General features: G+C 41.7%; 2 protein-coding genes and 1 long non-coding RNA gene across 3 annotated transcripts; all 3 read left to right on the plus strand.

The window, feature by feature from the left end:
• The first annotated feature begins 1,586 nt into the window (after nucleotides 1-1,586).
• On the plus strand, nucleotides 1,587-15,257 carry LOC118580264 (ankyrin repeat domain-containing protein 26-like). The gene is made up of 5 exons (XM_036181935.1): nucleotides 1,587-1,831; nucleotides 13,214-13,283; nucleotides 13,915-14,244; nucleotides 14,846-14,983; nucleotides 15,075-15,257. Exons 1-5 carry the CDS (start codon nucleotides 1,587-1,589, stop codon nucleotides 15,153-15,155), a joined length of 864 nt encoding a protein of 287 aa, XP_036037828.1. The 3' UTR covers nucleotides 15,156-15,257.
• Nucleotides 15,258-17,042: 1,785 nt separating this feature from the next.
• Nucleotides 17,043-20,658, plus strand: LOC118580859. The gene is made up of 3 exons (XR_004944568.1): nucleotides 17,043-17,082; nucleotides 17,778-17,823; nucleotides 20,623-20,658. It is a non-coding gene; the product is annotated as an uncharacterized LOC118580859 (long non-coding RNA).
• Nucleotides 20,659-25,354: 4,696 nt separating this feature from the next.
• LOC118580265 (voltage-dependent anion-selective channel protein 2-like) lies at nucleotides 25,355-26,434 on the plus strand. Its single transcript, XM_036181937.1, is given in 3 exon segments — nucleotides 25,355-25,787; nucleotides 25,790-25,852; nucleotides 26,235-26,434. Coding segments are annotated over 3 exon segments (696 nt in total).
• Nucleotides 26,435-26,667: the final 233 nt, after the last annotated feature.

Consider the following 26,667-nt stretch of genomic DNA (forward strand, 5'->3'; position numbering starts at 1 on the left):
TAGCAGAAGCTGGGCGGTGGTGGTACACACCTTTAATCCCCAGCACTTGGGAGGCAGAGCTAGGCGGATCTCTGTGTGTTCAAGGATACAGCCAGCATGGCGACACATGCCTTTAATCTCAATCCAACCATAGAAGACCTGGAGATCTGTACAGACAGGCAGTGACGAGGAGGTCATGTGGTTGGGTTTACAACCAATGAGAAGGCAGAACAGAAAGTCAATAAAAGGACAGACATACAACAAGTAGGCCTTTTGCTGAGGGGAAGGACAGCAGCAGCAGTGAAGGGTAAGGTTTATAGCTCTTAACGATTGCTCTGACTTCTTGGCTTTTAACTCTGCGATTGGCTGTGTTTCTTATTTAACAAGATGGTTACTTCTACACCCCAGAACATCTCAATAGATAAATGGACAGAAATATCTTCAGGTGGAAACATGAGGCTCCTGGAGCATCTCAATAGAGAAGTGAACAGAAATATCTTCAGGACTGGGGAAATGAATCAGTGGGTAAAGCATTTGCTGAACTCAGCTTTTGCTGAGTTTGAATCCCCACACCCCTCAGGTGTGTGGTGTGAGAAACTGTAATCCCAGACCAGGACTATTATGGAGAAATGAGAAACAGAGACAGGAGACTCCTTGGACAGTTACAGGGCACCTAGCCTGGTATATGTGGCAGAGAGAAAGAGAGAGAGAGAGAGAGAGAGAGAGAGAGAGAGAGAGAGAGAGAGAGAAAGAGTCAAGCAGTGGAAGGGGAAGGCCAGGGTTGACACTCAAGGTTGTTCTCTGACTTCTACACACATTATGCCACATGATTCTCACACATGAAGTTACACATGCACTCATGTGTGCATACATACACATACCACAATCCTCTGATACCCAACACTGATCAAGAGTGTCTCAATCAAAATATCATTAAACTCTACAAAGTGCCCAAATGCTTCACAATTGAAGGAATACACAAATGTTATTGTGTATTACACAGGAAGTAGCTTTACCCACAGAGACAATGTAGCTACAGTTCTCCAGCATCACATCCCTGTATAGGGACTGCTGGCTGGTGTCCCAGGTACTGCCACTCCTGGGTGAATCCCGCAGTCACATCTTTAAATGATACCACTCGCTGGAATTTCTCTTCTGCCTGAAATAGTTACAATTAGGTGTTATGAAAAAGGATGTGTGAAGTGAATCCTTAATATGATTACTGCTTATACTCATCAAGATGGTTTTAGAATATCTGCTTCACTTCATACCTTGTGGGAGAAGAAAAATAATAATAGGAACAGAACATGTTCCCATTGTGCTAAGTTGAAAATCAATGGGAAAATGAGCAAGTCCTCTAATGTACTCTGTTGGGGGATATTCGATCACACTATGAACCCCAAGTTTGCATATCTGTTGATTAAATAAAATTAGTCTTGAGTCAGGAGGCTGAGTTAGCAACTAGTTGACAGAAAGTAATCCCAGGGCATCAGAGGGTGACCTGGAGAGATAGAGAGCACAGGAAGTAGTAAGGAGGGATTTGGGGGAGCATGGTGGCAGCCGACGCCACGTGGGGGAGATGCCTGTGAGGGCCGGACCCTCTTGCCATGAAGAAGATTTTTGGCTTCAGGAGCAAGGGCCCATCGCCTTTAGGCCCCTCCGCCAGCCCGCGGAACAACTGCGTGGGCTTTGGGCATGAGAGTGCAGGCGGCTCCCACATGCCCAAGTACCACATTCACGACAAGGATATGGGCAAGATCCACAAGTCTGCCAGCGTGGGTGATGTAGCCAAAGTACAGCACATCCTTATCCTTGGGAAAAGTGGCGTGAACGATAGAGATAAGAAGGACAGGTAATAAGTAGGGCCCGCGAGCTAGCCGGGCGGGACGTGGCCGGTGGGGGAGCACGCACCTTGTCTGGCTTCGGGGCTGGAAAGCAGGGCTTTCTCCAAGGAAACTTGACTTCCCACCTTGCACCTGGATGCCTAAGCCTTGGTGGGGTCTAGAGCGCGCCCTTGTATGAGTAGCAAAGACTGCAACAGGAAAACACTCTAGCTGGAGTAAGCTCCACTTACAGTTAGTTCCCTTTATTGGCTATGTAATGTGAGTTAACCAAACAATTTAAATTTTTTTTGCACACATTTAAAAACGTTTTACATTGTAAAAATACATAATGGGAGAAATATTTCTGTTCAAGGTTAAAGATTCTTCCAGTAATACCCAATAATATATTAACGTACACCTGTGTGAATGTGTTTTCTGCTGCATTTTGAAGTAGGAAAATAGTTCTATGTTCTTGAGTAGAAGATTGATAAATCCCAGAATGTGAACAACGTATCCTTATCACTTTTACATAAACCGAGTAAGAATATCACGTTTTAACAATTCTGAGTTTCTCGTGCTGCTTTTGATTTTGTGATGACACTGGGAAAAACCTTCCTAAAGTATAAAAACATGAGTTTTCACAACCAGTCATTTACCAGCAGCCAAGAGACCCATCAGTGAGCAGAGCAGAAATGAAAACTCAGAAGTACCCAATCAAATATATGTAAGACTTTAGATATTGATTCTGGTAACACCCCTGTCAGTAGGAAACTTGACCTTCAGGAATGAAATGCTTTTTAACTTGTCTGGAGAAAACTAGCTACAGGTTTATGTCACTAAACTAAACTCCTGATAGATTATAATTTAGTCATTAAAAAATGAGAAAAGTATCAAAACAAGTAAGAAGACTAAATGCCTACAAAACCACTGTGTCGTGTGTGTGTGTATCTGTGCGCCTGTGTTTGCGGCTGTGTGTGTTGGGGACTGAATGCAGGTCGTGGTGTATGCTCAGGATACATCATTCACCATTGAGCTTTTTAAAATCCTAAAATGAACCATTCTCAAGACCTGACTAAGAAAATCTGAGGATAAAGCAACTCTATACTTGCACAGTATTCACAATACATTTACATGAATATCACATCAAAACCATCTTCATTTTACAGAGAACTATTTTAAGTCAATGGGGAAAAACTTGAACTCTGAACTTTTTTTTTCCCTTCTTTTTAGTCATTTATGTTTTGTAGCTGGGGATCAAACAGGTGACCTTGGAAACGCCAGGCAAGTTCTCTGGGACTGAACTGGATCCCTATCCCCTGCACTTTTAATTTAATTTGCATAAAGTTTTTCTTTATTTGTAGATTCATAAGTAATCTATGGACAGTAGAACAATATTTCGTGTCTGTTGTAAGAGCAGGAAATAAGTTGAAAGAGAAATGAAAGGGCACTTTTCAGGGCCTCCCTCTGAGGATGGTGAACAGTGTGACTTCCGATGCTGAAGCGTACATTGCTTAAGACTTTTCAAACAGACAAGTTGGTAGTAAGTCTACCACACGTTAAATATGTTTCTTTTTTAAAAAAATTATTATTATTATTATTATTATTATTATTATTATTATTATTATTTGTTTTAATTTTGTACATCAGCCATGGGTTCCCCTGTCTTCCCCCCTCCTGCCCCCACCCCACCTTTCCCGCAGCCCCTCCCCTCCATTCCCATGTCCTCCAGGACCAAGACACCCCTGGGGATTCATTTAAACCTGGTGGATTCAGTACAGGCAGGTCCTGTCCCCTCCTTCCAGGCTGAGCAAAGTGTCCCTGTGTAAGCCCAAGGTTCCAAACAGCCAGCTCATGCACTAAGGACAGGTCCTGGTCCCTCAGCCTGGGTGCCTCCCAAACAGATCAAGCTATTCAATTGTCTCACTTATCTAGAGGGCCTGATCCAGTTGGGGGCTCTACCACACGTTAAATATGTTTCTGTCTCTAAATTATATTTAGGAAATAATGAGACAATTTCTCTTTCTTGGCACTGCTTAAAATAGCAGTGTATTAAGAAGAAGCTGGAAAACGTATTTTATAAATAAATTGCAGTCCATCCATAGGATGGAATACAGGACCACTGAAGGTAGTGTAGATGCAGATATGGATTAACATGGAAAGATGGTATATCAAGTAAGGAGAGGTCATACACATATGTGGTTATGATTATACATAAAGTAATGGTCTATCTTAGCCATAATATATTTAAAATGTAAAATGTGGTAAAATAAAGAATAAAGTTACTGATTTTTTTTTAGACTATAGTATAATTACATCATTTCCCCCTCCCTTTCCTCTGACCAAATGCTCCCATACAGCCCTACTTGCTCTACTTCAAACTCATGACCTTTTTCATTAATTGTTACATGCACATTTGTATATGTACATACATATGCACTTCTAAGTATAGCCTGCTCAGCCTGTGTAATGTTACTCTCATGTATGTTTTCAGGGCTGACCATTTGATATTGGATAACCAGTCCGTGTACTCCTCCTTGGGAAGACCCCTTCTCCCGCTCTTTGCTTTCCGTGGTTGCCTGTCTTTCTTTGTGTAGAGTTGAAACCTCACAGGCATTTCCCATCCACTTTGACACATCCATTGGTGTTGTCCCTGTTCAGTTCACATTTGGCCAGTCATGTCGGTGGGATTTATGAGTATAACTTATGACATTTCTAGGAGACACACTCTCACAGTAAGCTCCCTGTCCTCAATTCTTAAAATCTTTTTACCTGTCTTCTGCAATGATCCTGAGCCTTGGGTGAAACAGTTGTTTTGTAGATGTATCCACTGGGGCTGGACTCCACAGCTCTGCAGCTTGGCTGGTTGTGGTTTTCTGTAATGGTCTGTTGCAAAGAGAAGTCTCCTTCATGGGAGGTGAGGACTATACTTACTTGTGGGTGTAAGGACAGATAGTTAGGGTGTAGTTAGGGGCTGTGCTGGTTTAGTAAAGTGGTGGTTGTAGGGTCTTCTCCAAGATCCATGACTTCACTAGTCCTGGGTAGTTGTCTAGATTTCCAGTACCAGGCATGCTTTCCTTCTTGTTGAATGGGCCTTAAATCCAATTAGGGTACTGTTGGTTACCATGAAGGTATGCGTGCCACTACTGAACTGTTCCATGCTTCTTGTTGTGGTCCACAGGCACCATAACTGGGTAGGACTGTTGATTGCTTCCCTCCTTTGGAAGCTTGTATGACTCCTTCTGGGATCATAAAAGGTAGTCCTCAGGGAGGAGATATTCAGGTCAGTTCCAGCTCAGGAGCCTCTGGGCCCTATGTCTGAAGTGCATGGTATTTTCAGCAACAGGAATTTACCTTCTGCCTCTGGAGGCAAGCAAATGTTACTATTTTTTATATTGATTTGTATCCTGTGTTTGCCTGTGTCCACCTGGTCCACAGCCACTCAGACCCAAGTAAATACACAGAGGCTTATATTAATTAAAACTGCTCAGCCACTAGCTGAGGCTTACCACTGACTAGCTCTTACATTTAAACTCAGCCCATTTCTGTTAATCTATATGTCACCACATTTTCTGTGGTTTACCTATATACCATTACATGCTGCTCCCTGCATGGTGGGCTGGCATCTTCTTAAATCTCACATTTCCACTGGAGTCCAATTAGCTTGTACATGCTCTTGAGCAGGTAGTTCCTGTAAGGCTACTGGATAAATTAAGTTTTATTGTTTGAAAACAGACTGTCTCTCTGTAACTGTATAATTCAATCCTGAAATAATTTCACCTTTAAATTCTTCTGTCTGGGTCTGAATTTCTCTACAATTCATTTTAACAGGTTTTTCTAAAGCTTTTATCTTGGTACTTAAATTGACCAACTTTTAAAATGCTAAAATAAGGATGATTAAACAAATAATATTCATAATTGATGTTACGTACATTCCATCAACATTAATTATCCTCTCATTTAATTGTTCCATTTTCAGACTGCCTAATGTGTTATCAGACAGAGACCAAATTCCTTCTCTTTTAAAAATATTTCCCATTTTTTTAATGTGGAAAAAAATTCTCTTTTAACTAATTTCTCCCTTTAAGATATCTAATTGGCTTACCAAGTCTGCATAGAACAGAAGGCCAAGGGAGTTTCAAAGCAGCTACCTAGAGTGGTGGCAGTATGAGATGGGAAGAGAGAGAGAGAGAGAGAGAGAGAGAGAGAGAGAGAGAGAGAACCTACTACCTAGTAGGAGAAGAAACAAAGCTAAAAGCTAAAGAAAGTCCAGCCATGTGCTCTGGTCTGAGCTGTACTGGGTCTGAGCCGTACTGGGCCTGAGCCAGGGGCTCTGTATCCCCACAAGCAGTCCAGCCCTTGCAGCTACAGCCAAGTGCAGCCCTGGCCGAGTGCTCCGGCTAAGCTGGGACCTGCAAGGCCACAGCCAAGTGGCTTTTTTTTTTTTAAATGAATTTCTGCACCATGAATGTTTGCCTGTATCCTACCTGGTCCACAGCCATTCAGACCCAAGTAAACACACAGAGGCTTATATTAATTAAAACTGCCCGGCTAGCTCAGTTGGTAGAGCACGAGACTCTTAATCTCAGGGTTGTGGATTTGAACCCCATGTTGGGTGCCAAATGTAGACAAATTTCTAAGCGGTCTTATTAAATAAAGAACACAGAGCCAAATAAAGGGGTGAAAGTCTTAGAGATCAGGGAAATAGTGAGAGCCACCAACCACCTTACCTCACCAGCTCTGTAGCTTCCAAAATGTGAGCTATTTCCTGTCTAACCTGTGCCTTTATTGCCTTGCTTTTCTGCCCTTTCATTGGCTCTTAGTCAAGATATCTCACTTCCTTGTCACTGCCTGTCTGTACAGACCTCCAAGTTTCCATGATTGGTACTGGAATTAAAGGCATGTGTCACCACACTTGGCTCTGTTCCCTAGTATGACCTTGAATACACAGAGATCCTGCCTGCCAAGTGATCGGATTAAGAGTGTGTGCTACCACTGCTTGACTTCTGTGTTAATGGCTTGCTATTTGCTCTGGTCTCCAGGCAAACTGTATTTATTAACATACAAATACATTATCACCACATTGATACATGACATGTACCATTGTTGTATGTTTATGCATTTGCAGAGCATATGTTTAGCTAGTGGTTTTTGTTGTTGTTGTTATTTGTTTTGTTTTTAGTACATTAAGGTAGAAAAGAGTCAGAATTTCATGAAAATTACTTTTTAAAATTTCTGTCAGTAAAATTATTTTTAAAATATCAGGTTTTACAGGCAGGTCCAGTCCCCTCCTTCCAGGCTGAGCAAAGTGTCCCTGGGTAAGCCCAAGGTTCCAAACAGCCAGCTCATGCACTAAGGACAGGTCCAGGTCCCACTGCCTGGGTGCCTCCCAAACAGTTCAAGCTATTCAGTTGTCTCACTTATTCAGAGGGCCTGATCCAGTTGGGGGCTCTGTACTGAATCCACCAGGTTTAAATGAATCCCCAGGGGAGTGTTGGCCCTGGAGGAGATGGGAGTGGAGGGGAGGAGCTGGGGAGAAGGTGGGGGTGAGGGCAGGAGCAGGGAGGACAGGGGAACCCATGGCTAATGTGTAAATTTAAAACACAAATATAATAAATAACAAAAAAAAAATCAGTTTTTTCTAATGGATAGTTTTAGAGGTCCTGTCTTCCTTAGGAAGGAAGTGAAGAAAAAAAAGCATGAAAAGTGGGTGTCCAGAGAATCTGTCGTGATGCGATGACTGGGAAAGCTGGCTTACCACCTGGTGGTTCCCCACAAATGCAGCATGGTTCCAGCCCCGGTGACACGGACCACAGTGAGACGAGGTAAAATATGAGTTCCTTATTCCCTGTGAAGGAATGTTATCCGTGACTGCTTACTTGTAGAAATAAAACAAAGAACTAACCTGTATCAGTGTTGCTGAAAGGGGAAGACAGGGCAAGTGACTTCAGTGAATGCAGTTTCAATAAAGGGTCACCGTGGAAGTCTGACTGCAGTACAGAAGTGTCGACAACTCCTCAGGTTTTTATGCTGGGAATGATAATGGAAAAGTGGGCAATAACTGGAGAAAAGTGTGCGATTTTCAGAATCTTCTTTAAAGGAGGTGTTTAGAATATGTTGGCACGATGTCAGGATCCAGCGGAGAAGTTTGAGCTTACTCGGTGTGTTTTGGTGTGTGTGTCTGAGGTATTAAACTTGACATTTCCCTGAAGATTTACTAATTGTCCTCAGAATTTCTATTAAAAATTTTTTAAGATTCATTTTTTAACACATACCTTTAATCCTAGGACTCAGGAGGCAGAGGCAGGTGGATCTCTATGAGGTCAGCCTGAGGGGGTTCCAGGACAGTCAGGGCTACACAGAGAAACCCCGTCTCAAGAAAAATTATTTAAAAAAGTTTTATATGTGTGGGTATTTGCTTTCATGTATATCTGTGTACCATTGGCATGCAGTGTCCACAGAGACCAGAAGACGGTACTGGGTCCCCAGAACTGGAGTTACAGACGTTGTGAGCATCCATGCTGGTGCTGGGAATCGAACCTGAGTCCTCTGCAAGAGCAACAAGTGCTCTTAGCCACTGAGATCTCTCACTGTTCACTCTAAATAGCTTGAGAAATGGAACATACTAATTAAACATGAAAACGATGTCCTAAAAGTTAAACTATCATATACATATTAAATTCAGTAAAAATAAAGTATGAAAACAATTCCTTTAGCATATGTCATTATGTGTATCATGTGTTCAGTATTTCCTGGATGTAATGCTGAACAGTTGAATAGATTAGTGATGCCTGATTCTTCATAATAGATTTGTTCATACAAAGCAATTTCCCAAATTTACTGAGGGATATGTCTTTATTTAGAAAATATTTGATTCATACATAAGATTCAGGAATTATTAATGATTACAACTAAAAGTAGAATAATAATGCAGACTCATTACTGCTGTATCACTGAAACACTTGAAGATAGGTAGGATTACTTTTCACACTGTGTAGTACGCTCCTGGGTTGTGCTGGGTCTGTCGCTGATCAACTGTGTGTTCCAGGACACTTGGGCTGTCTTTTCTTTCCTCACTTCTTTGTAAAATGCCTGCTGTGTCTTAGCCTGTCTTGCAGAATTGTGGATTACAGTGAGGTGAGCACATGAACAGTGCTTATAGTAATGCATAGTAACTGTAGGTCCAGAAGAAGTAAGACTTGTCATCATTTTGAAAAGAATGTTTCTAGTCCATACTTGGTAGTTTATGCTTGTAATTCAACACTTGGAAAGCTGAGGCAAGAAGTCTACCATGAGTTCAAGGCCAGCCTGGACCACATACTGAATTCCAGACTTACCTAGGCTACAGAGTTAGATCTCATCTTAAAAACAAAACAAAAAAGTCCTTATGTAAGGACTTCAAAAGCACTTCCCAGATAGATTGTAGTGTCCACAAAATTTTTTTTTTTTTTTTTTTTTTTTTTTGCAAATGACCGTAACAACAACAAATAGGAGCCAGTAATACAGCTTAGAAGATGAAAGCATTTGTGACCAAGCCTGAGGATACATACACATACACTAAAAAGAAATGTAAAAAACTTTTCTTTTTTTCTTTTTTATTTATTTATTATTATTATTATTATTATTATTATTATTATTATTATGTGTTTTAATTTTATACATCAGCCATGGGTTCCCCTGTCCTCCCCCCTCCTCCACCTCCCTCCCAGCCCCTCCCTTCCATTCCCATGTCCTCCAGGACCAAGACACCCCTGGGGATTCATTTAAACCTGGTGGATTCAGTACATGCAGGTCCTGTCCTCTCCTTCCAGGCTGAGCATGTGTCCCTGTGTAAGCCCAAGGTTCCAAACAGCCAGCTCATGCACTAAGGACAGGTCCTGGTCCCACAGCCTGGGTACCTCCCAAGCAGATCTAGCTATTCAATTGTTTCGCTTATCCAGAGGGCCTGATCTAGCTGGGGCCTCCACAGCCGCTGGATCATAATTCATGTGCTTTCTTTCGATTGGCTATTGTCCCTGTGCTTTTTGCAATCTTGGATTCAACAATTCATGTTCTTGCAGTCCCTCCTCTTTCTTGACAGTTGGACACCTGGAGCTCCACCTGGGGCCTGGCTGAGGATCTCTGCATCCACTTCCATCAGTTATTTGATGAGAGTTCCAAGACAACTGTTAGGGTGTTTAGTCATCTGATCACCAGACTAGGTCAGATCAGGCTTTCTCTTGACCATTGTCAGCAGTCTACAGAGGATATATCATTGTGGATTTCTAGGGACCTCTCGAGCACTCTGCCTATTCCTGTTCTTATGAGGTCTTCATTTATCATGGTCTGTTATTCCTTGTTCTCCCTTTCTGTTCTTGATCCAGCTGGGATCTCCTGCTCCTCTAAGCTTTCTTTCCCTCAAATCTTGCCCTTCATTACTCCCACTGTTGTCCAGGTTGTTCATGTAGATCTCATCCATTTCTCTGTCATTGGGTGATCCCTGGGTCTTTCCTAGGGTCCCGAAAAACTTTTCTTAATAGTAATAGTATATTGCTGTGGGATGGCTTTCTGTATGCTGTGAATATGTGTTGCTCTGATTGGTTGATAAATAAAGCTGTTTGGCCAATGGTGAGGCAGAATAAGGTTAGGTGGTACGTGTTGATAGTGTTCCCCAAAATATTGAGCACCCTAATAAACTTATCTGGGTCCTTAGAACAGAACAGCCACTAGATAGACATAGAGGCCAGAAAATGGTGGCATACACACCTTTAATCCTAGCATTCCAGAGGCAGAGATCTGTCTGGATCTCTGTGAGTTCAAAGTCACACTGGAAACAGCCAGGCATGGTGACACATGCCTTTAATCCCAGGAAGTGATGGCAGAAAGCAGAAAGGTATTTAAGGCATGAGGACCAGGAACTAGAGCTTGGTTAAGCTTTTAGGCTTTTAAACAGCACAGTTCAGCTGAGATTCATTCATGAGGACTCAGAGGATCACAGTATGAAGAAACAGGATCAGCTGAGGAATTGACAAGGTGAGTTGGCTGTGGCTTGTTCTGCTTCTCTGATCTTCCAGCATTCACCCAAATAACTGGCCTCAGGTTTGATTTTATTAATAAGACCTTCTAAGATGTGTGCTACAGTGGTACATTCCAACTGGAGAGAGAGAGAGAGAGAGAGAGAGAGAGAGAGAGAGAGAGAGAGAGAGAAGAAGAGAGGCCGAGGGAGGGGAGACACCAACCGCCACCAACTGCCCCCAAAGAACAACATGCCAGCATATCGGTAAGCCACGGAACACGTGGCAAAACATAGATTAATAGAAATGGGTTAATTTAAGATATAAGTATTGGTGAAATTATTAAGGCCACTCCATGTAGTTAAAAGGGAGGTTTATTTTGTGGGGTAACTTACAAAAACCATTCCTCCAAGTTTGCCTCATGGTCAGTTGTTGGCTAGCACTTCACCTGGGACAGGCAGCTGGCACACCTATGCAGCACTGCCTGAGCTGTCGGTGGCATGGGGTTCTCCCAGCACAGCAGCAGCAGTGTGAAGCGGCTTCTCTAACTCCACTGGCAGCATGTGGCTTTCCTTTTGTATCACTCTGGTCATTAGAAGCAAGTCAGATACAGCGTAGATTCTTCCCTTTTGTAATTGGAGGGGTGTGTTCTAAAGCCAGTGGCTGTGCTTTGGGGCCGCAGTGTTTCTGTTTCCCCACTTGAAAGTAACACTTATTCTTCCTCAGCGCCATGTGGGACTCAGTAACATGGCATCAGGCTCAGGCTTGGAATCTAAGATCTTAAGCGTTTCTATTGGATACGGGTGAGCATGTGACAAGTAGGTGGCCCTATTAGAATAACTAAACAAATTTCCTCCTAATGTGAAGACTTCAGAACTAAAGAGATAAGTTATGTCTCCATCCAAAAACCCAACATCCTGCTAAATTACTGAAGAGCCTCCTGTTTAAAGGAGGGAAATGGGAGGCTCTGGTGCATGCTGCCTCTTGTTCAGGAACCCATCCTGACCCTGCTCTACCTGCCCGGCTATTTGTTTTCTGCTTTTCACGTGAAGTAGCCTGTGTTTTCAGCCATGTCCTTCTCTTAGGTTATCCAAGGGCCAGAGGCACTTCTCAGTTCTACTGCCCTGGTCTTTGTCTAAGCTTGCAAACTGTTCATATTTCTGGGTTTCTCCCAAGAACTGTGAGGCTCCTGTGTATTCTGTTGGGAGTCCTTCCATAGAAGAACCATTTCTACAGCTCTACAGATGAGCCCTTCTGAGACAATGCCCTTGGTACACTTTAAGGGAATTTGAGGCTCTGCCTGACGTCATTCCAAAGTCTTGACAAATAGTTTCACAGTCATAGTCTGGGCTCCATTTTTAGACCATGTGTGTCAGGATTTCTTATCTCAGAAATTTAACATCATTTGGCAGTTTGACATGTGGAAAGTCGACAGTTGGGAAAAGGCATTTGAATGCAGTAAATCTTAGTTCTTTGTTAAGCCCCCCGCCCCCATACATGTGTATCTTTGGTGGGCTCTATCACTTGCTGTAAGCCCTCCCTCCCCCCTCCCCCATACATGTGTCTCTCTTGTGAGCTCCATCACTTGCTGTAAGTTCCCCATGTATACATGTGTATCTCTGGTTGGCTCCGTCACTTGCTGTAAGTCCCCATGTATACATGTGTATCTCTGGTCGGCTCCATCACTTGCTGTAAGTTCCCCATGTATACATGTGTATCTCTGGTCGGCTCCGTCACTTGCTGTAAGTTCCCCATGTATACGTGTATATCTCTGGTCGGCTCTGTCACTTGCTGTAAGTCCCCATGTATACATGTGTATCTCTGGTCGGCTCTGTCACTTGCTGTAAGTTCCCCATGTATACATATGTATCTCTGGTCGGCTCTGTCACTTGCTGTAAAGCAGTAGTTGTCAAGGTTACAATGTCATTTTCTTCACAGGCCTTGAAGCCCTTCTTGTCAGTCTCTGTAAGGAACTCCAGGCTTCCCTAAGAGTCCATCCCTGTAGCCCTTTGGGTTTCTTTCTCTAGTCCTTTCTGCTGCTCCTTACTATCTGATCGAAAGGTGCCCTGCATCTTTAAGGGTTTTTAAAAATATATTTAGTATCATTATCAATTCCACTCAGTGATATATAATAAGCCACTTCAAAATTTAGCATCTCAAAGCAACATGTATTTGGTTTACAGTCTGGTTTAGGTAAGGCTCATTGAGTCAGATCATTTCTCCACCATTTGGCATCATCTGGATGACTTGAAGCTGGGACCAGTATAAGGGACTTCATTCTCGTGGCTGCCCGCTGAAGCTGACCTTTGGAGGTTTAGGAGGGATAGTCAGCTCTACTACCTACGAGGGATTCCATAAATAATCAGTTCTGTTGCAATCTTAATTACTGTTTAATATTGCTGAATTGTTGTTCACAAAAAGGGTTGCCCATGTTGATAACTTTATCCTGCAAGATGTCACTGCTCCTCACCAAGAGTCACTTAAGGCCCAGGTGCCTGAGTAACTCAGTATATCCCTAAAATTTCTCTCAAAATTGTGGAACATGAAGATGGGGGAAATGGTTACAGATTTTTTTATTTGAGTTTTTGAGACATGGTTTCTCTACATAGCCCTGATTGTCCTAAGTTGTCCTTGAATTCACAGAGATCGCTTGCCTCTGCCTCCCAGTAAGCGCCAGAGTAAAGGAGTGTGCCACCATCCAATTTTCTGAAATGACTAGTCATTTTGAGAAGGAAAGATTGGAGACAGTCACATAAAAAAAAATCTAACATGCGTGCTCTGATGTGTAACAAAATAATGATCATAAATAATATGTTTTATGACTGCTACTACTTCCGACTTTATATTCTGAGTAATTAGCAGCCTCATTATGAGCTGGGCGTGGTGATGCATACCTTTAATCCCAGCACTTGGGAGGCAGAGGCAGGCAGATCTCTGTGAGTTCAAGGCCAGTTTGGTGTAGAGAGGGAGTTCCAGGACAGCCAAAGCTACACAGAGAAGCCCTGTCTCAAAAGACCAAAAAGAAAGGAGAAACCTCATTCTAAGAATCACTGCAGGTTATATTTAATTACAACCAAACTCAGGTAAAATTTGTGAATGGTCTTATGCTGCTCTGTTCTCAGCCTTCTTCATTACCAAACTGTAGCATTTTATTCCTGCAGATTGAGGATCTTACATCAAAACTGGAAACTTTATCTTCAAAATGTCTACATCTGGATAAGAAAAATCAGTGTCTTCAGCAGGAATTGCTACTGATGAAAACTGTGCAGAGGAAGTGCGTGAAACTAGAGAAGAACAAGAAGGAACTGGAAGAAGAAGTGGTCAGCCTCCGAAGTCACATGGCAAGGACCCTGGTGGAGCAGAGTGAGCTGCAGCAGTACAAGCAGGCGGTGGAGGAGCGAGCGAGGCTAGACCTGGTGGAAAAGTTAAAACAGGTCAACCTCTTCCTGCAGGTTAGCTTCTGTTTCTGTGAGGCACGCGGTTCACTGCAGATGTGCGCTGGCTGCGTGCAGTGTCTGTTTGCTCGGCTTTGTTTCCCAGAGCTTTAGAGAGGACATGTCGTCTTCCTGCGTTCCAGTGTTCTCCGTTATTATAACTCACTCCATTGATCTTTCATTAGAGAGTCATTTGTCTTTCAAAGCGAGTTTGCATAAAATAAGATTGCTAGAAGGAAAACAAATTGATGCATAAAGTGTGCCAAACTCTTGAGTTATTCTTCAGTCGTCTAGTTCAAGCTTTGAACTTTGGAGCTGATTCTACTGTTCTTTGAATTATCAGATTACTTGTGTGCTAACATACAAGTCATTCAGAACTGGGTACACTTCAGTGGGAAAGCACTCAGCATGCACCAGGCCCTGGATTTGACTCCCAGAACTAAATAAAAAACAGAAGATGAAGAAGATTCAGTTTTTTGTAATTCGCATCTAGTAGTTGATAAGTGTTTGAATCTCAGTGTCAGCATCTGTTTTCACACATTTGACTTAAAAAAAACAACAAGTGACTAATGATTGGGTTGTAATTTCTCCTGAAGAATAGTCTTTGTATTTGTTTTAGGCACAGGCAGCCTCTCAGGAAAACCTGGAGCAGCTAAGAGAGAAAAGTAACGCTTCAGTGAGGAGTCAGCTGGAGCTCCGGATTAAAGACCTGGAATCCCAGCTCTCCAGAAAGAAGACTCAGGAAGACTTTGATAAAATAGAACTAGAGGGTTGGGGATTTAGCTCAGTGGTAGAGTGCTTGTCTAGCAAGGCCCTGGGTTCGATCCTCAGTTTCCAAAAAAAAAAAAATAGAACTAGAAAAATATAAGCAACTCTACCAAGAAGAATTCCGAATTAGAAAATCACTGTCAAGCAAACTGAACAAGTAAGGCACGGACAACAGTGAGTCTCAGAAAATATGACCCAGATGTATCTCTACAGCAGCATTTTCAGTGAGACCGGGAGGCTGGGAAGGCTAACTAGACAGTACAGGTTTGGAAATAATATTGTAAGTGACCCTCCAAATGTGGCTCTGGGATAGTTTATATATATATATATATATATATATTTGTCATTTTCCTTTGTTTATATGATCTGTTAGGCTTTCAGATAGATATTTTTTGAGGTTTTATAGTTAAGACATTTATATTGTTACACAATTGCTCATCCACGCTCCTTTAAAGAGGACTGTTAACAGGCTTGCTTGTGTTTTGTTTGGGAAACAAGACAACTTAGTCCCAAGGATCAGGTACCGCCGATGTTCCTCCTCTGGGCACTTTCAGCATTTGGTATTTTAATTTTCTTTAGTATTTAGTCGTCCTTAGTATTTCCGTTAGAGGTTCCTATAAACAAACTATAATCGACAGGATTTCTAATCTGTGTAAAGTTTACATGTGATACCGGGAAGTGTTAGTGTAGGACAGAAGCCTCAGCCCAGCACCTATTCCTGGTTTTGCTCTGGGTTGGTCCTTGGTGTCAGATGTTTAATTTATCCTGAAAAATGGGAGCAAATGCCTAAAACTTCCCTTGGGAAGTTTCCTCTTAGATCTCTTCAGGGAGTGAAACGTTTTAATTATCCAGTGATGTGTCTGTTGTAGTGAGGCAGTCCGCCAGTCCTCTCCCAGTTAGCACTTAACAGTGTTTCTGGTGACACCCTCAGGAAGCCCTGAAGCCAGAAGCCACGCCCTGCTGGTTAAGCAGTACATCTCAACAACCATGTCTCTCCCTCCTGCTTCGCTGGAATTACTTGTTAGTTAAGAGTCCCTCTAAACACACCTCACTTTTTAGAATTGTTTTAGCCTGTCATACTCAGTAGTTAGTTCTACAGGCTTTCCATGCTGAGTCACTGTGGAGCTGCAAATTCCGTGTACTCACAGGGCAGCTTTTTAAACAGCCCTTACTTGGGACTCATTTGGGACCTTGAGACACTATGCATTTGTTGAAAGACCCCAGACCCCTGGGATACTTTCATCTGTGGAGGGCTCCCCAGAAACCAAGATTCCAAACCAGCAGATGCAACACGCATGAGGAATGTATTCAGCGCTGACACGAGTGGGCTCTCTGTCCTGGTCAGTCAGAGAGCCCCGAGCAGCGGTTACAAGCATTTTTAAAGGCAGAAACTACAAAATTAGCAGAAGATACCAGATGCCCCGGGTTTGGCCCAATTTAAAAATCATCATATATTTCAGCAATCATTTTGTTATGAGGGAAATTTTGTAACACTCGTCGTAAACTGGTTGGCTCAGGGGAGGTCTAGGGGGAGCGGTTACTCTGGAGGGGAGTTCGCATAGTTACAGTCTTGTAATTGGCTGACATTTGACCTAGTTAGCTGGACTCGCCAGATGGTCCTTATCTTGGGTCCCATTTGGGGAATTTTTAAACAGAGACTTATTATTATTTTTTTAATCTATAATTATAGACCTTGTCCCAAGGCCGGCGTCTGGACTCTGAAACTTTTTACTTATTTCCAGGGAGAGGATGGGTCAGTGTCTAACACAAGCAAGTTTACAGAAGCAAAGTCAGCAATTTGCAATTGTAAAATGTATCTCTAATTTTTTTTTCTCATTTGTCTTTTGTGGTCTTCACAGGACTGATGAGAGGCTGGAGGAAACCAGCACTAAACTGCTCCTGGAGGAACAGCGGAATAGATTGTTGCTAAGCTCTCTTAGTACACGGCCTATTGTAGAGTGTCCTTGCCTTGGAGGCCTTCATAATAGTTTGGTATTCAATCGGACTCTTATTCCAAGAGAAAACATAGTGATTCCTACCTCAAGCTTACAGCCATCGAATAAAAGAATGGAAATCTACCTGACCGAGGTTAGTGTATAGCTTTTTTTCCTTTGGGTTCAAGTTTCTGATAAAATTCTTACTTTTAATTCAATACATGATATTGAGATGTTTTGTTGGCCTGTGCATGCTAATGTCATAGTAATTAATGCTAAAGGAGAAAAATTATTAAAGTTCCCAGAGTTCTCATTTCAACAGGTGCTCACTGTTACTTGGTTCAGGGAATGTAGCTAAGCCAGGACATTTCTTTAAAAGTTATGCTTAAGCCTGGTGTGGTGGCTCATGCCTTTAATCCCAGTACTAGGGAGGCAGAGGCAGGCGGATCTCTGTGAGTTTGAGGCCATCCTGGTCTACAGAGTGAGTTCTAGGACAGTCAAAGCTACATAGAGAAACCCTGTCTCGAAAAATAAAAACAAAAACAAAACAAAACAAAAAGTTACGCTTAAGTTAGGTTTTGGAAATTAAATATGCTTGTGACTACAGGTATAGCTTGACTTATTACCACACACCTTCTAATGACAATTTTCCTGCAGTGTCCTAAGTTTCCATTCACATGCCAAGAGAATGGGTGATATCCAAATTCCTAAATGATTTAAAGAAATCTTTAATAATAAATAATAAAGTAGTCTTATTAATTAAATAAATGTGTAACATTGAATAAGATTAGTTTCTAAGTTAAAAATGTTCCACTTTCTTAAACATTACAAATATTCAACTCATTTCAGATGCATCAGGAGTTGGAAAAAAGTATAAATAGAAAACTTAATGAAGGTATGTACCAAAATTTATTAAGTTTAGATTGACTAGTTTCTGAAATAAATTAAAAATATTAAGTGACATCAATTTTCTTGTTTGTTGATTTTTTAATTAATCATTGTCTTATACAAAATTAAAGATGTGAAGGCATTTCTTTCATGGTTGAATGCAGCAAATGTTTATTCCTTCCACGTTTGAGAATTTCCTGTATAAATCACTGCACCATTCCTCCTTTGCCTGCTCTAACTCCACCCATGTCGTGTGTCATTCCCCCCCTTCTCAGATTCCCGGCCTCCTCTTCTAATGCAGGCAGCCTGTGGGCCCAGTTAGTGCTGCCTTATTTACCTGTCTTTAGGACTGACCTCCTAGAATGAGGTCTCGTCCTTGGAAAGGACTGGTTCTCCCTGTCCGAGCAGCCAGTGACTGTCTACAGCTCTTCGTCTCAGGGCAGGGCTGTCCTAGGTCTCTGCTGCCGTGAAAAGACTGTGACCAAAAGCAACTTGGGAAGGAAAGCCTGTTTTCATCTCACACTTGCATCACTGAGGCAAGTCAGGAACTGGGGGTCAGGAACTGAAGCAAAGCCACGGAGGAAGGCTGCTACTGACCATCCTTCTTTCTTATACAACACTTGCCCAAGGGTGGCATCGCCCACAGTGAGTGGGGCCCTTCCGTGTCCGTCATTAGTCAAGAAAATGCCCCATCAGATTTGCCTGCAGGCAACGTGATAGGGGCATTTTCTCAATTGAAGTTCCTTCTTCCCAGATAATTTGTGTCAGTTGGACCAGAAAAAAAAAAAAAAAGATCAGGGGCTTTGTGTGGGTTTTTTCCCTCCATCCTGGTAGCAGGCCAACTGATAGAGTCTTTGCAGATATTGTGGAGTAGCCATATTGTTGGTAGTTTATGGATGCAGCATCCTCATCCTGTCCAGAAATCACAATGTCACAGCAGGTGTCAGGACCTCAGACCTTACTGCCTTCTCTTCCACGATATCCCCCGAGCGCCGGTGTAGGAGTTGTGATAGAGATGTTCCATGTGGGGATAAGGCGTCACACAGCCCTTATTCTCTACAGTTTGACCAGTTGTGGGTCTGTGTAAAGCCTCCATGTGCTGCAAAGAGAGGCTTCTGGTGACAGATGAGAGCTACATACATCTGTGGTCATAAGGAGTTGGAAGTCTACAGGGCACTTGGAATCTGTAGTCCTTTAATAACATGGTAATAGTGGGTTCTCCTCTAAGGCCTGTGACCTGTCTAGCCACAGGTTCTTGGCTAGGTTCACAGTACCAGGCATGCATTGCCTCCAGTTGAGTGGCTTTAGTAGTAGTAGTAGACACTGTTGGTTGCCCCCCAGATACAAGTGCCACTACTGCACTGTTAGGCTGTCTTGCCCGTGCAGCTGTTGTGGTTCTCGGGCTTGACAGCTGTCTCCTTTGTCAGGGATGCTGACAGCTGTCTCCTTTGGCAGCTTATATAGTACCTTCTGACACTAGGGGAAGCCCGCAGGTAGGAAGCTTTCTGGTCTGATCCAGCTTGATTCGTTAGTCCTCTGTCCTAAGTGTCTTTGGCAATGTGGGCTTGCCTCAACCTCTGAGAAGTAACCAAGGACCACATCAAAGGTCTCTGTTGTTGTAGAGGTCACCATGATTATGCTGAACAACCATTCCAAAGGAGGTTTCTCATGACTGTTGCTGGAGTTTTGTTAATCTGTGGTTCTTGTGGGAAGCACTGTCAGCCTTAGTGGCATAACTTCCTTTACACACACACACACACACACACACACACACACACACACACTTCGGCAAATATAAAGTAATATGCTTCCTTGAGGCTTTATCAAACAACCTGGTGTTTGTCCCTCTCCTTTTGTATTAACCTTCTTCCTCCTCCCAGTTGGAGCCTCTCCCCGATATTCTGTTTCCCACTTCCTGTCACCTGTATCCTTGAGGTTCTCCTCTCAGCCTTTCCCACACCAACATGTGGTCCCTTTCTATTTCCCTGGTTTTTAGTTCCTTTTTTGAGAACTCTGTTCAGACCCATAGCCCATTTTTAATTGGATTATTGATTGTCTTGACCGGTATTTGAATATTCTGAATATTAATCCTCTGTCAGCTGTATACTAAGATTCTCCTGTTCCTCTTTACTTCATTGTTCTGAGCAGTATGGAAGAGGCCCAGTTGTTCCTGAGCAAACTGAATCCTGTTCCGAAGTCCTTCCCTGCACGTGTGTATCTTGTAGGTACTGATATGTCTTCTTCCAGCAGTTTCAGGTTTTACACTGAAGTCTTTTACCCATTTGGAGTTGTCATGCACTGTGAGAGAGAAGGATCTGGTTTCATTTTTCTACCTGTGCACATCCAGTTTCCCAGCACCATTTATTAAAGATATTTTCTTTCTTCCAGTGTATATTTTTGGAATCAAATATTACAACTTGGTTTCAGTGGCCTTCTGCTGCACTGGTCTACATGCCTCTCTGTTTGCTGTGCCATGCTGTTCTCAGCACTGTGGCTCTGTGATGTAATCTATACATGATTGTTGAGAGTGGACCATATCATCTCAACTTGTCATTCCTGTGCTTGTTACAGTAGCTTTGTCCATGATTGTTGAGTAAATGAGTCAACTCAGACACTTTGATATTCATAATGATAATTAAGTACACACCTGTGAGCAAGTTCAATTTAGTTATGATTTATGTATGTATAGTTACACACATTACCAGTTCAGTTTTAACTCTTCAACTGACATTTGCTTAGTTAACTGTGAAGTCTTTGATGTGTACACATAAAACACACACACACATATGTAATCCTTTCTTTCCAGCTGCAGCTGAACTTGAATCTGAGTTCTGCAGAGTTTCTTCCCTTGAATCTGCTACTAAATCAGGTCAAGATCTACTCTCAGAAGAAACACAAGAATATAAAGACAATTTAAAGAAAAAATACAGGATCTGCTGAACTGAAAGAAAGAAGGAAGGAAAGAAGGAAAGAAAGAAAAGGCATGATAATAGAAGAGGGACTGTTTGGAGGGAGGACCAAAGGAACAGAGCGCCAGAGACGATAAAGGGACATGCACTGTGTGTGTCTTAAATGTCGCAGTGAACTGGGAGGGGGGGAGGAGGGTGGCGCACAGCTTCGACCCCAGCCCTTGGGAAGCAGAGGCAAGTAGATCTCCCCAGTTCAAGGACAGCTAGGGCTACATGTCTCATGCAGAAAAACAAGGTTATAATGAAACCTACTACTTTGTACAAATAATGTATATTAATATATATGGTCTAAAATGTATTTCTTAGACTTTATATATTTTAATTGTTTCCTAGTAAATGTATGACTTGAAAACTGAAGTGAAGAAAACTTTTTTGTCGTATGTATTAGAAAATTAATATGTTTACCTGGGTTTTTTGGTGATTTTTAAGCACATTTTGTAAGTATTATTAAACCAGTGTTACCAAGTTTTACATACAAAACACCCCAAGCCTGTTTCTCATGAGTACTTTGGTAGGATGAAATATCATCTTTGTATTTATACTTTTCTGTTTTTACCGCTGTCTATGGGCCAGAAGATTTATCCAGACATCACTTCAGTATGCTGCTGCAGCCATTGTTAACGTTTTAACATATTACAGCCACAGTATCACCATCAAACCTAATCTTAATTTTAAGCACTGACGAAGCATGAATATTTAAAGGTCTTATTAAATTAAAAACAAAAACTCAGTGCCAGCTATTGGGGTAAATTCTGAAAGATCAGAGAAGCAGAACAAGCCACAGCTAACCTCACCTTAGGTAGCTCAGATGGTAGTGGACTTCCACATGGCTTTTTTCAGAAGACTATAATAGTTATCCTTCTCTATATTCCATTCTCTACCTACCCCCTACCCTAATTTAACACTTCCTATTCCATTATTCCCCTATCTAATACTGCATTCTATCTCTTATTCCTTGAAGGCCCCTCCCCATCATTGGCCCCTTACTAAATTCTTAACCTCTATGGGTATTCCAAACGGGATACACATATTAGAAAATTCAAAGGTAACATCCACTAATGAGAAAAAACACAGAATTTTGTCTTTCTGTGTCTGAGTTACCTCACTCAAAATGATTGTTTCTAACTTCATCCTTTCAGTTGCAAATTTCATAATTCCATTTTTAACAGTTGAATGACATTCTGTTGTGTAAATGTACCACATTTTCATTGTCCATTGATGGACATCTCTGCTGCTTCCGTTTCCTGGCTATTTTTAATAGAGCAGCAATGAACAAGGATGAGTGAGTATCTCTGTAGTAAGATACACAGGCCTTTGGGTGCATGTCTAAGAGCGGTATAGCTGGGTCATGTTAAATCTACTGCTCTCTCCGTGGTGGTTGTAGCAATGTGCACTCCCAGCAACAGCGAGAATGTGTGGTTCCTTTCCCCATGTATGCACCAGAATTTATCATCTTTTTTTCTGTCTTTACCATTCTGACTGTAAGATGGAATTTTAAAGTTTTTAATTTGCATTTCCCAAATGGCTAAGGGTGTTGAACACTTAAAAAATATTTCTCAGCTGAGCAGTGTTGGTGCACACCTTTAATCTCGTCATTCTGGAGGCATAGACAGGCAGATTTCAGTGAGTTTAAGGTCAGCCTGGTACACAGAGATAGGTTCTAGGACAGCCAGAGCTGTTACACAGAGAAACTTTGTCTTGAAAAACCAAATATATGTTTGTATAGATATTTCCCAGCCATTTCTCTTCTTTCCAGAACTCTGTTTAATTCCATTGCCCAGTTTTTAATTGGAGCATTTGGGGCTCTGTGGTGATATATTGTGTCCCCCAATATACTGTGCATCCTAATAAACTTATCTGGGGTCAGAGGACAGAACAGCCACTAGATAGACATAGAGGCCAGAAAATGGTGGCACACAAGCCTTTAATCCTATCACTTGAGAGGCAGAGATCCATCCCGATCTCTGTGAGTTCAAAGCCACACTGGAAACAGCCAAGCATGGTGACTCATGCCTTTAATACCAGGAAGTGATGGCAGAAAGCAGAAAGGTATATAAGGTGTAAAAACCAGGAACTAGAGCCTGGTTAAGCTTTTAGGCTTTTGAGCAACAGTTCACCTGAGATTCATTCTGGATGAGGACTGAGAAGCTTCCAATCTGAGGAAACAGGATCAGCTGAGGAATTGGGGAGGTGAGGTGGCTGTGGCTTGTTTGGCTTATCCTGCTTCTCTGATCTTCCAGCTTTAACCCAATACCTGGCTCTGGGTTTGTTTTTATTAATAAGAACTTTTACAATTTGTGCTACATCTGGTGCCCAATGTTCGTGGTATGACTTCTTGAAAAAGCTACTTGCCTGTGGCCTTTCTGGCCACTGCTCAGACCTGAGCTACCCTCAGCCAGTTGTGGTGGAGCACACTGGTTGGATTTGCTGAAGGAGGGAGAGGCAGGAAGATCCCAACTTTGAGGTCAGCCTGGGAGGCTTGTTAAGAAGAAGCTGTGGCCTGGGCCGAGCCACAAACTGGACAACAAATGATACATTTACCTCTCCTAGGACTTGACAATTAACCCAAAAATTTTCTTTTCAGGATTCCCTAAAGATGTCTTCACCCCAGAAAGCAGGAAGTAATTTTAAGAAAACAATGCCCACATTCCCCAAAGGTGGGGTGGGTAGTTTTTTTGGTCGTTCAATGACTTATGGATATTGTCATTCTTTATGATGGTTGGTTACAAGTTGTTAATTGTTAATGTTCCAGGAAAAAAGCTGAACAAGGAGATTAGATTCAGAGTTTTTGTTTAAAAAAGAAAAAAGAGAATATAGATATGAGATAGATCATTGAATCTACTCTGAGAAAAAAGATAAAAGAAATAATAGGATAAATAGGTAGATCATTGAATCTACTCTTAAAAAAAGAGAAGATATAGAAATGGTAAGATAAATGGTAGGTTTTTGGATCTACTAAAAAAGAATATGGATATGATCAGATAAAAGGGAGATTATTGAATCTACTTTTAAAAAGGAACTACAAGTTTTAAGTAGAATAAGTAATGAAAATTTTTATCTGAATTTGTCAAATGATAATGGACTGGGCATTGTTAATATATAATGGAATTTTTTGTCTGAATCTGTCTAATGATAATGGACTAGACATTGTTAATGTAATTCTTGACTGTAACCTTCTTTTATTATTTTAGACAAAAAAGGAAAATGTGGTGATATATTGTGTCCCCCAATATATTGTGCATCCTGATAAACTTATCTGGGGTCAGAGGACAGAACAGCCACTAGATAGACATAGAGGCCAGAAAATGGTGGCACACACACCTTTAATCCTAGCATTCCAGAGGCAGAGATCTGTCTGGATCTCTGTGAGTTCAAAGCCACACTAGAAACAGCTAGGCATGGTGACACATGCTTTTAATCCCAGGAAGTGGTGGCAGAAAGCAGAAAGGTATATAACGTGTGAGGACCAGGAACTAGAGCTGGTTAAGCTTTTAGGCTTTTTAGCTGAGCAGCAGTTCAGCTGAGATTCATTCTGGATGCCTCTTAAAGAGTCTGTAATAACTCACACACAGCACCCTCAGCTGGGTACCTATTGCTCAGAGACTGAACCTATGTGGTGAGATTTCTCCTCCCAACCACCACAGACATTAAATTAAAAAGCAATCTGGAATGTGAAAACAAAAACAAAAACAAAAACAAAAACAGAAAAACTTGTAAATGATATATCTAACAAGTGACTAGCATACATAATATATAAATAATTCCTATAAATGTACAACCCAAAACAGCCTGAGTTAGTTAGTTGGCAATGTCTTAGAAGACATTTCCTCCAAAGACAAGGTACATATAACTAGGAAGCCTGTGGACAGACCTTAACATTGCTGCTTACCAGAGAAATGCAAACCATAACCACAGTGGGATATCATATCATATCTAGTGATGGTCAGTGTTTAAAATGACACAGAAAATAAGAAATAGGGATGAAAATGTAGGAAAATTATGATTCTTGTGCACTGTTTTTTTAGGACTGTAGAAATCAGTTCTTTAAAAGAATATGAAATTTTAAAAAAGCAAAAAGAAAAGAAAAGAGAAAAAGAATGTCATGATTCAATATTTCCACTTGTAAGTAGACCATCCTTCCTCAGTATCTGTGAGTGCTTGATTTTAGGACATCTTCAGATATCCAAACCCATGGATGGTCAAGTCTTTTATGTAGAATATTGTAGTGTTTGTATACAATCTATGTACTCTACCCTGTATACTAAAAATCAGGTAGCTTATTTATAATATCTAATACCAGAAGTTATAGAAGCAGAAGGCAGATGGTATTACTACAAGTTATGGGGAGGGAAGTAAAAGAATCCTTGATTAATAAATATAAAATTTCAAATTTGAGTGATAAGAATTAAATTTGCCCCTCCCCAGCTGCAGTGTGTGCAACCTCCAGACAGCAAATAGCTTCAGCTAAGAGCCAACCCATAGTGACAGCATACCTTGGCACACAAGCAGATCACATGCACACATACACACACATATACATACACACACACTTGTGCACATTATTTCACCATGGTGGATTGCTGTGTATGGACCTGCCCACAGTCAATATCTATCTCTCCATCATATGTTGACCGTAGCAAAACTGCCAGAGACATTCTCAACAGAGGATTTGGCTTTGGGTTGGTAAAGCTGGATGTGAAAACAAAGTCACGCAGTGATGTGGAACTGTCAACAACTAGTTTATCTAATACAGACACTGGGGAAGTTACTGAGACCTTGGAGACCAAATACAAATGGTGCTTGTGTGAGTATGGTCTGACTTTCACAGAAAAATGGAACATCGATAACACTGTAGGGACAGAGACTACAGTTGAAGACCAGACTTGTCAATGTTTGAGACTAACGTTTGATATGACCTTTGTACCTAACACATGTGCAAACCCTGGCTGTGATGTTAACTTTCATTTTGTTGGACCTACAACCCACGGCTCAGCTGTCTTTGGTTAGAGAGCCAGCATGTTGAGTACTAGGTGAACTTGGACAGTGCTAAGTCAACGCTGACAAGGAGTAACTGTAAACAGAGGCAGAGTTTACTGTCTGACTGACCTATTCCCGAGTACCTGGCAGCCACTTCCCAAATTACCACACAGAAGCTTATGTTAATTATAAGTGCTTGGCCTATAGTTCAGGCTTATTACTAATTAGCTCTTACATTTAAATTAACCCATTTCTGTTAATCTATGTATTGCCATGTGGCTATGGCTTTACTGGTCCTCTCCAATCTTGCTTCTTGGGCAGCTCACTTGTGTCTCTCTTGACTCTGCCCTCCTTCTTTCCAGTCCTGTTTGATTGTCCCGCCTAACTTCCTGTCTAGCTACTGCCCAATCAGTGTTTTATTAAACAATAAGAGTAATACATATTCACAGCATACAGAAGGATTATCACACAGCAAATAACTTTGCAGTAGGCTACAGGACTGGGGACTTCCAGTTACACATCAACATCACCCATGTCTTTGGGACTGAATTTTTGACTAATCCTTCTCCTGTTCAAATGTCTTTAACAATAGGTTCACCAACAGAAGGCAGCTACAAAGGCAACTGTACATGTTTTATGGGCTCTCAGACACTGAGATCAAAGTCCTCCTAGAGAGGAATGCATGTATGGCTCACTGAGATACAAAAGGCTACTGCCTAAAGCCCATCACACAGACAGCTCTCCGGGATTGATGCTCTTCAAGGGCTGGTAGTCAAAGGTGGGTAAGAGCTTGTTTGGCAAGCCAACCTAAACCAGGCACAGTTCATTATGCTGGCCGATCCTCAAGCCTGTTAGGGCTGAGTCATCCCACAGGACAGAATCAGAGAATCAATTTATTAGAAAGT

The sequence above is a fragment of the Onychomys torridus genome, chromosome 3, assembly GCF_903995425.1.
Source record: "Onychomys torridus chromosome 3, mOncTor1.1, whole genome shotgun sequence".
Taxonomy (NCBI): domain Eukaryota; kingdom Metazoa; phylum Chordata; class Mammalia; order Rodentia; family Cricetidae; genus Onychomys; species Onychomys torridus.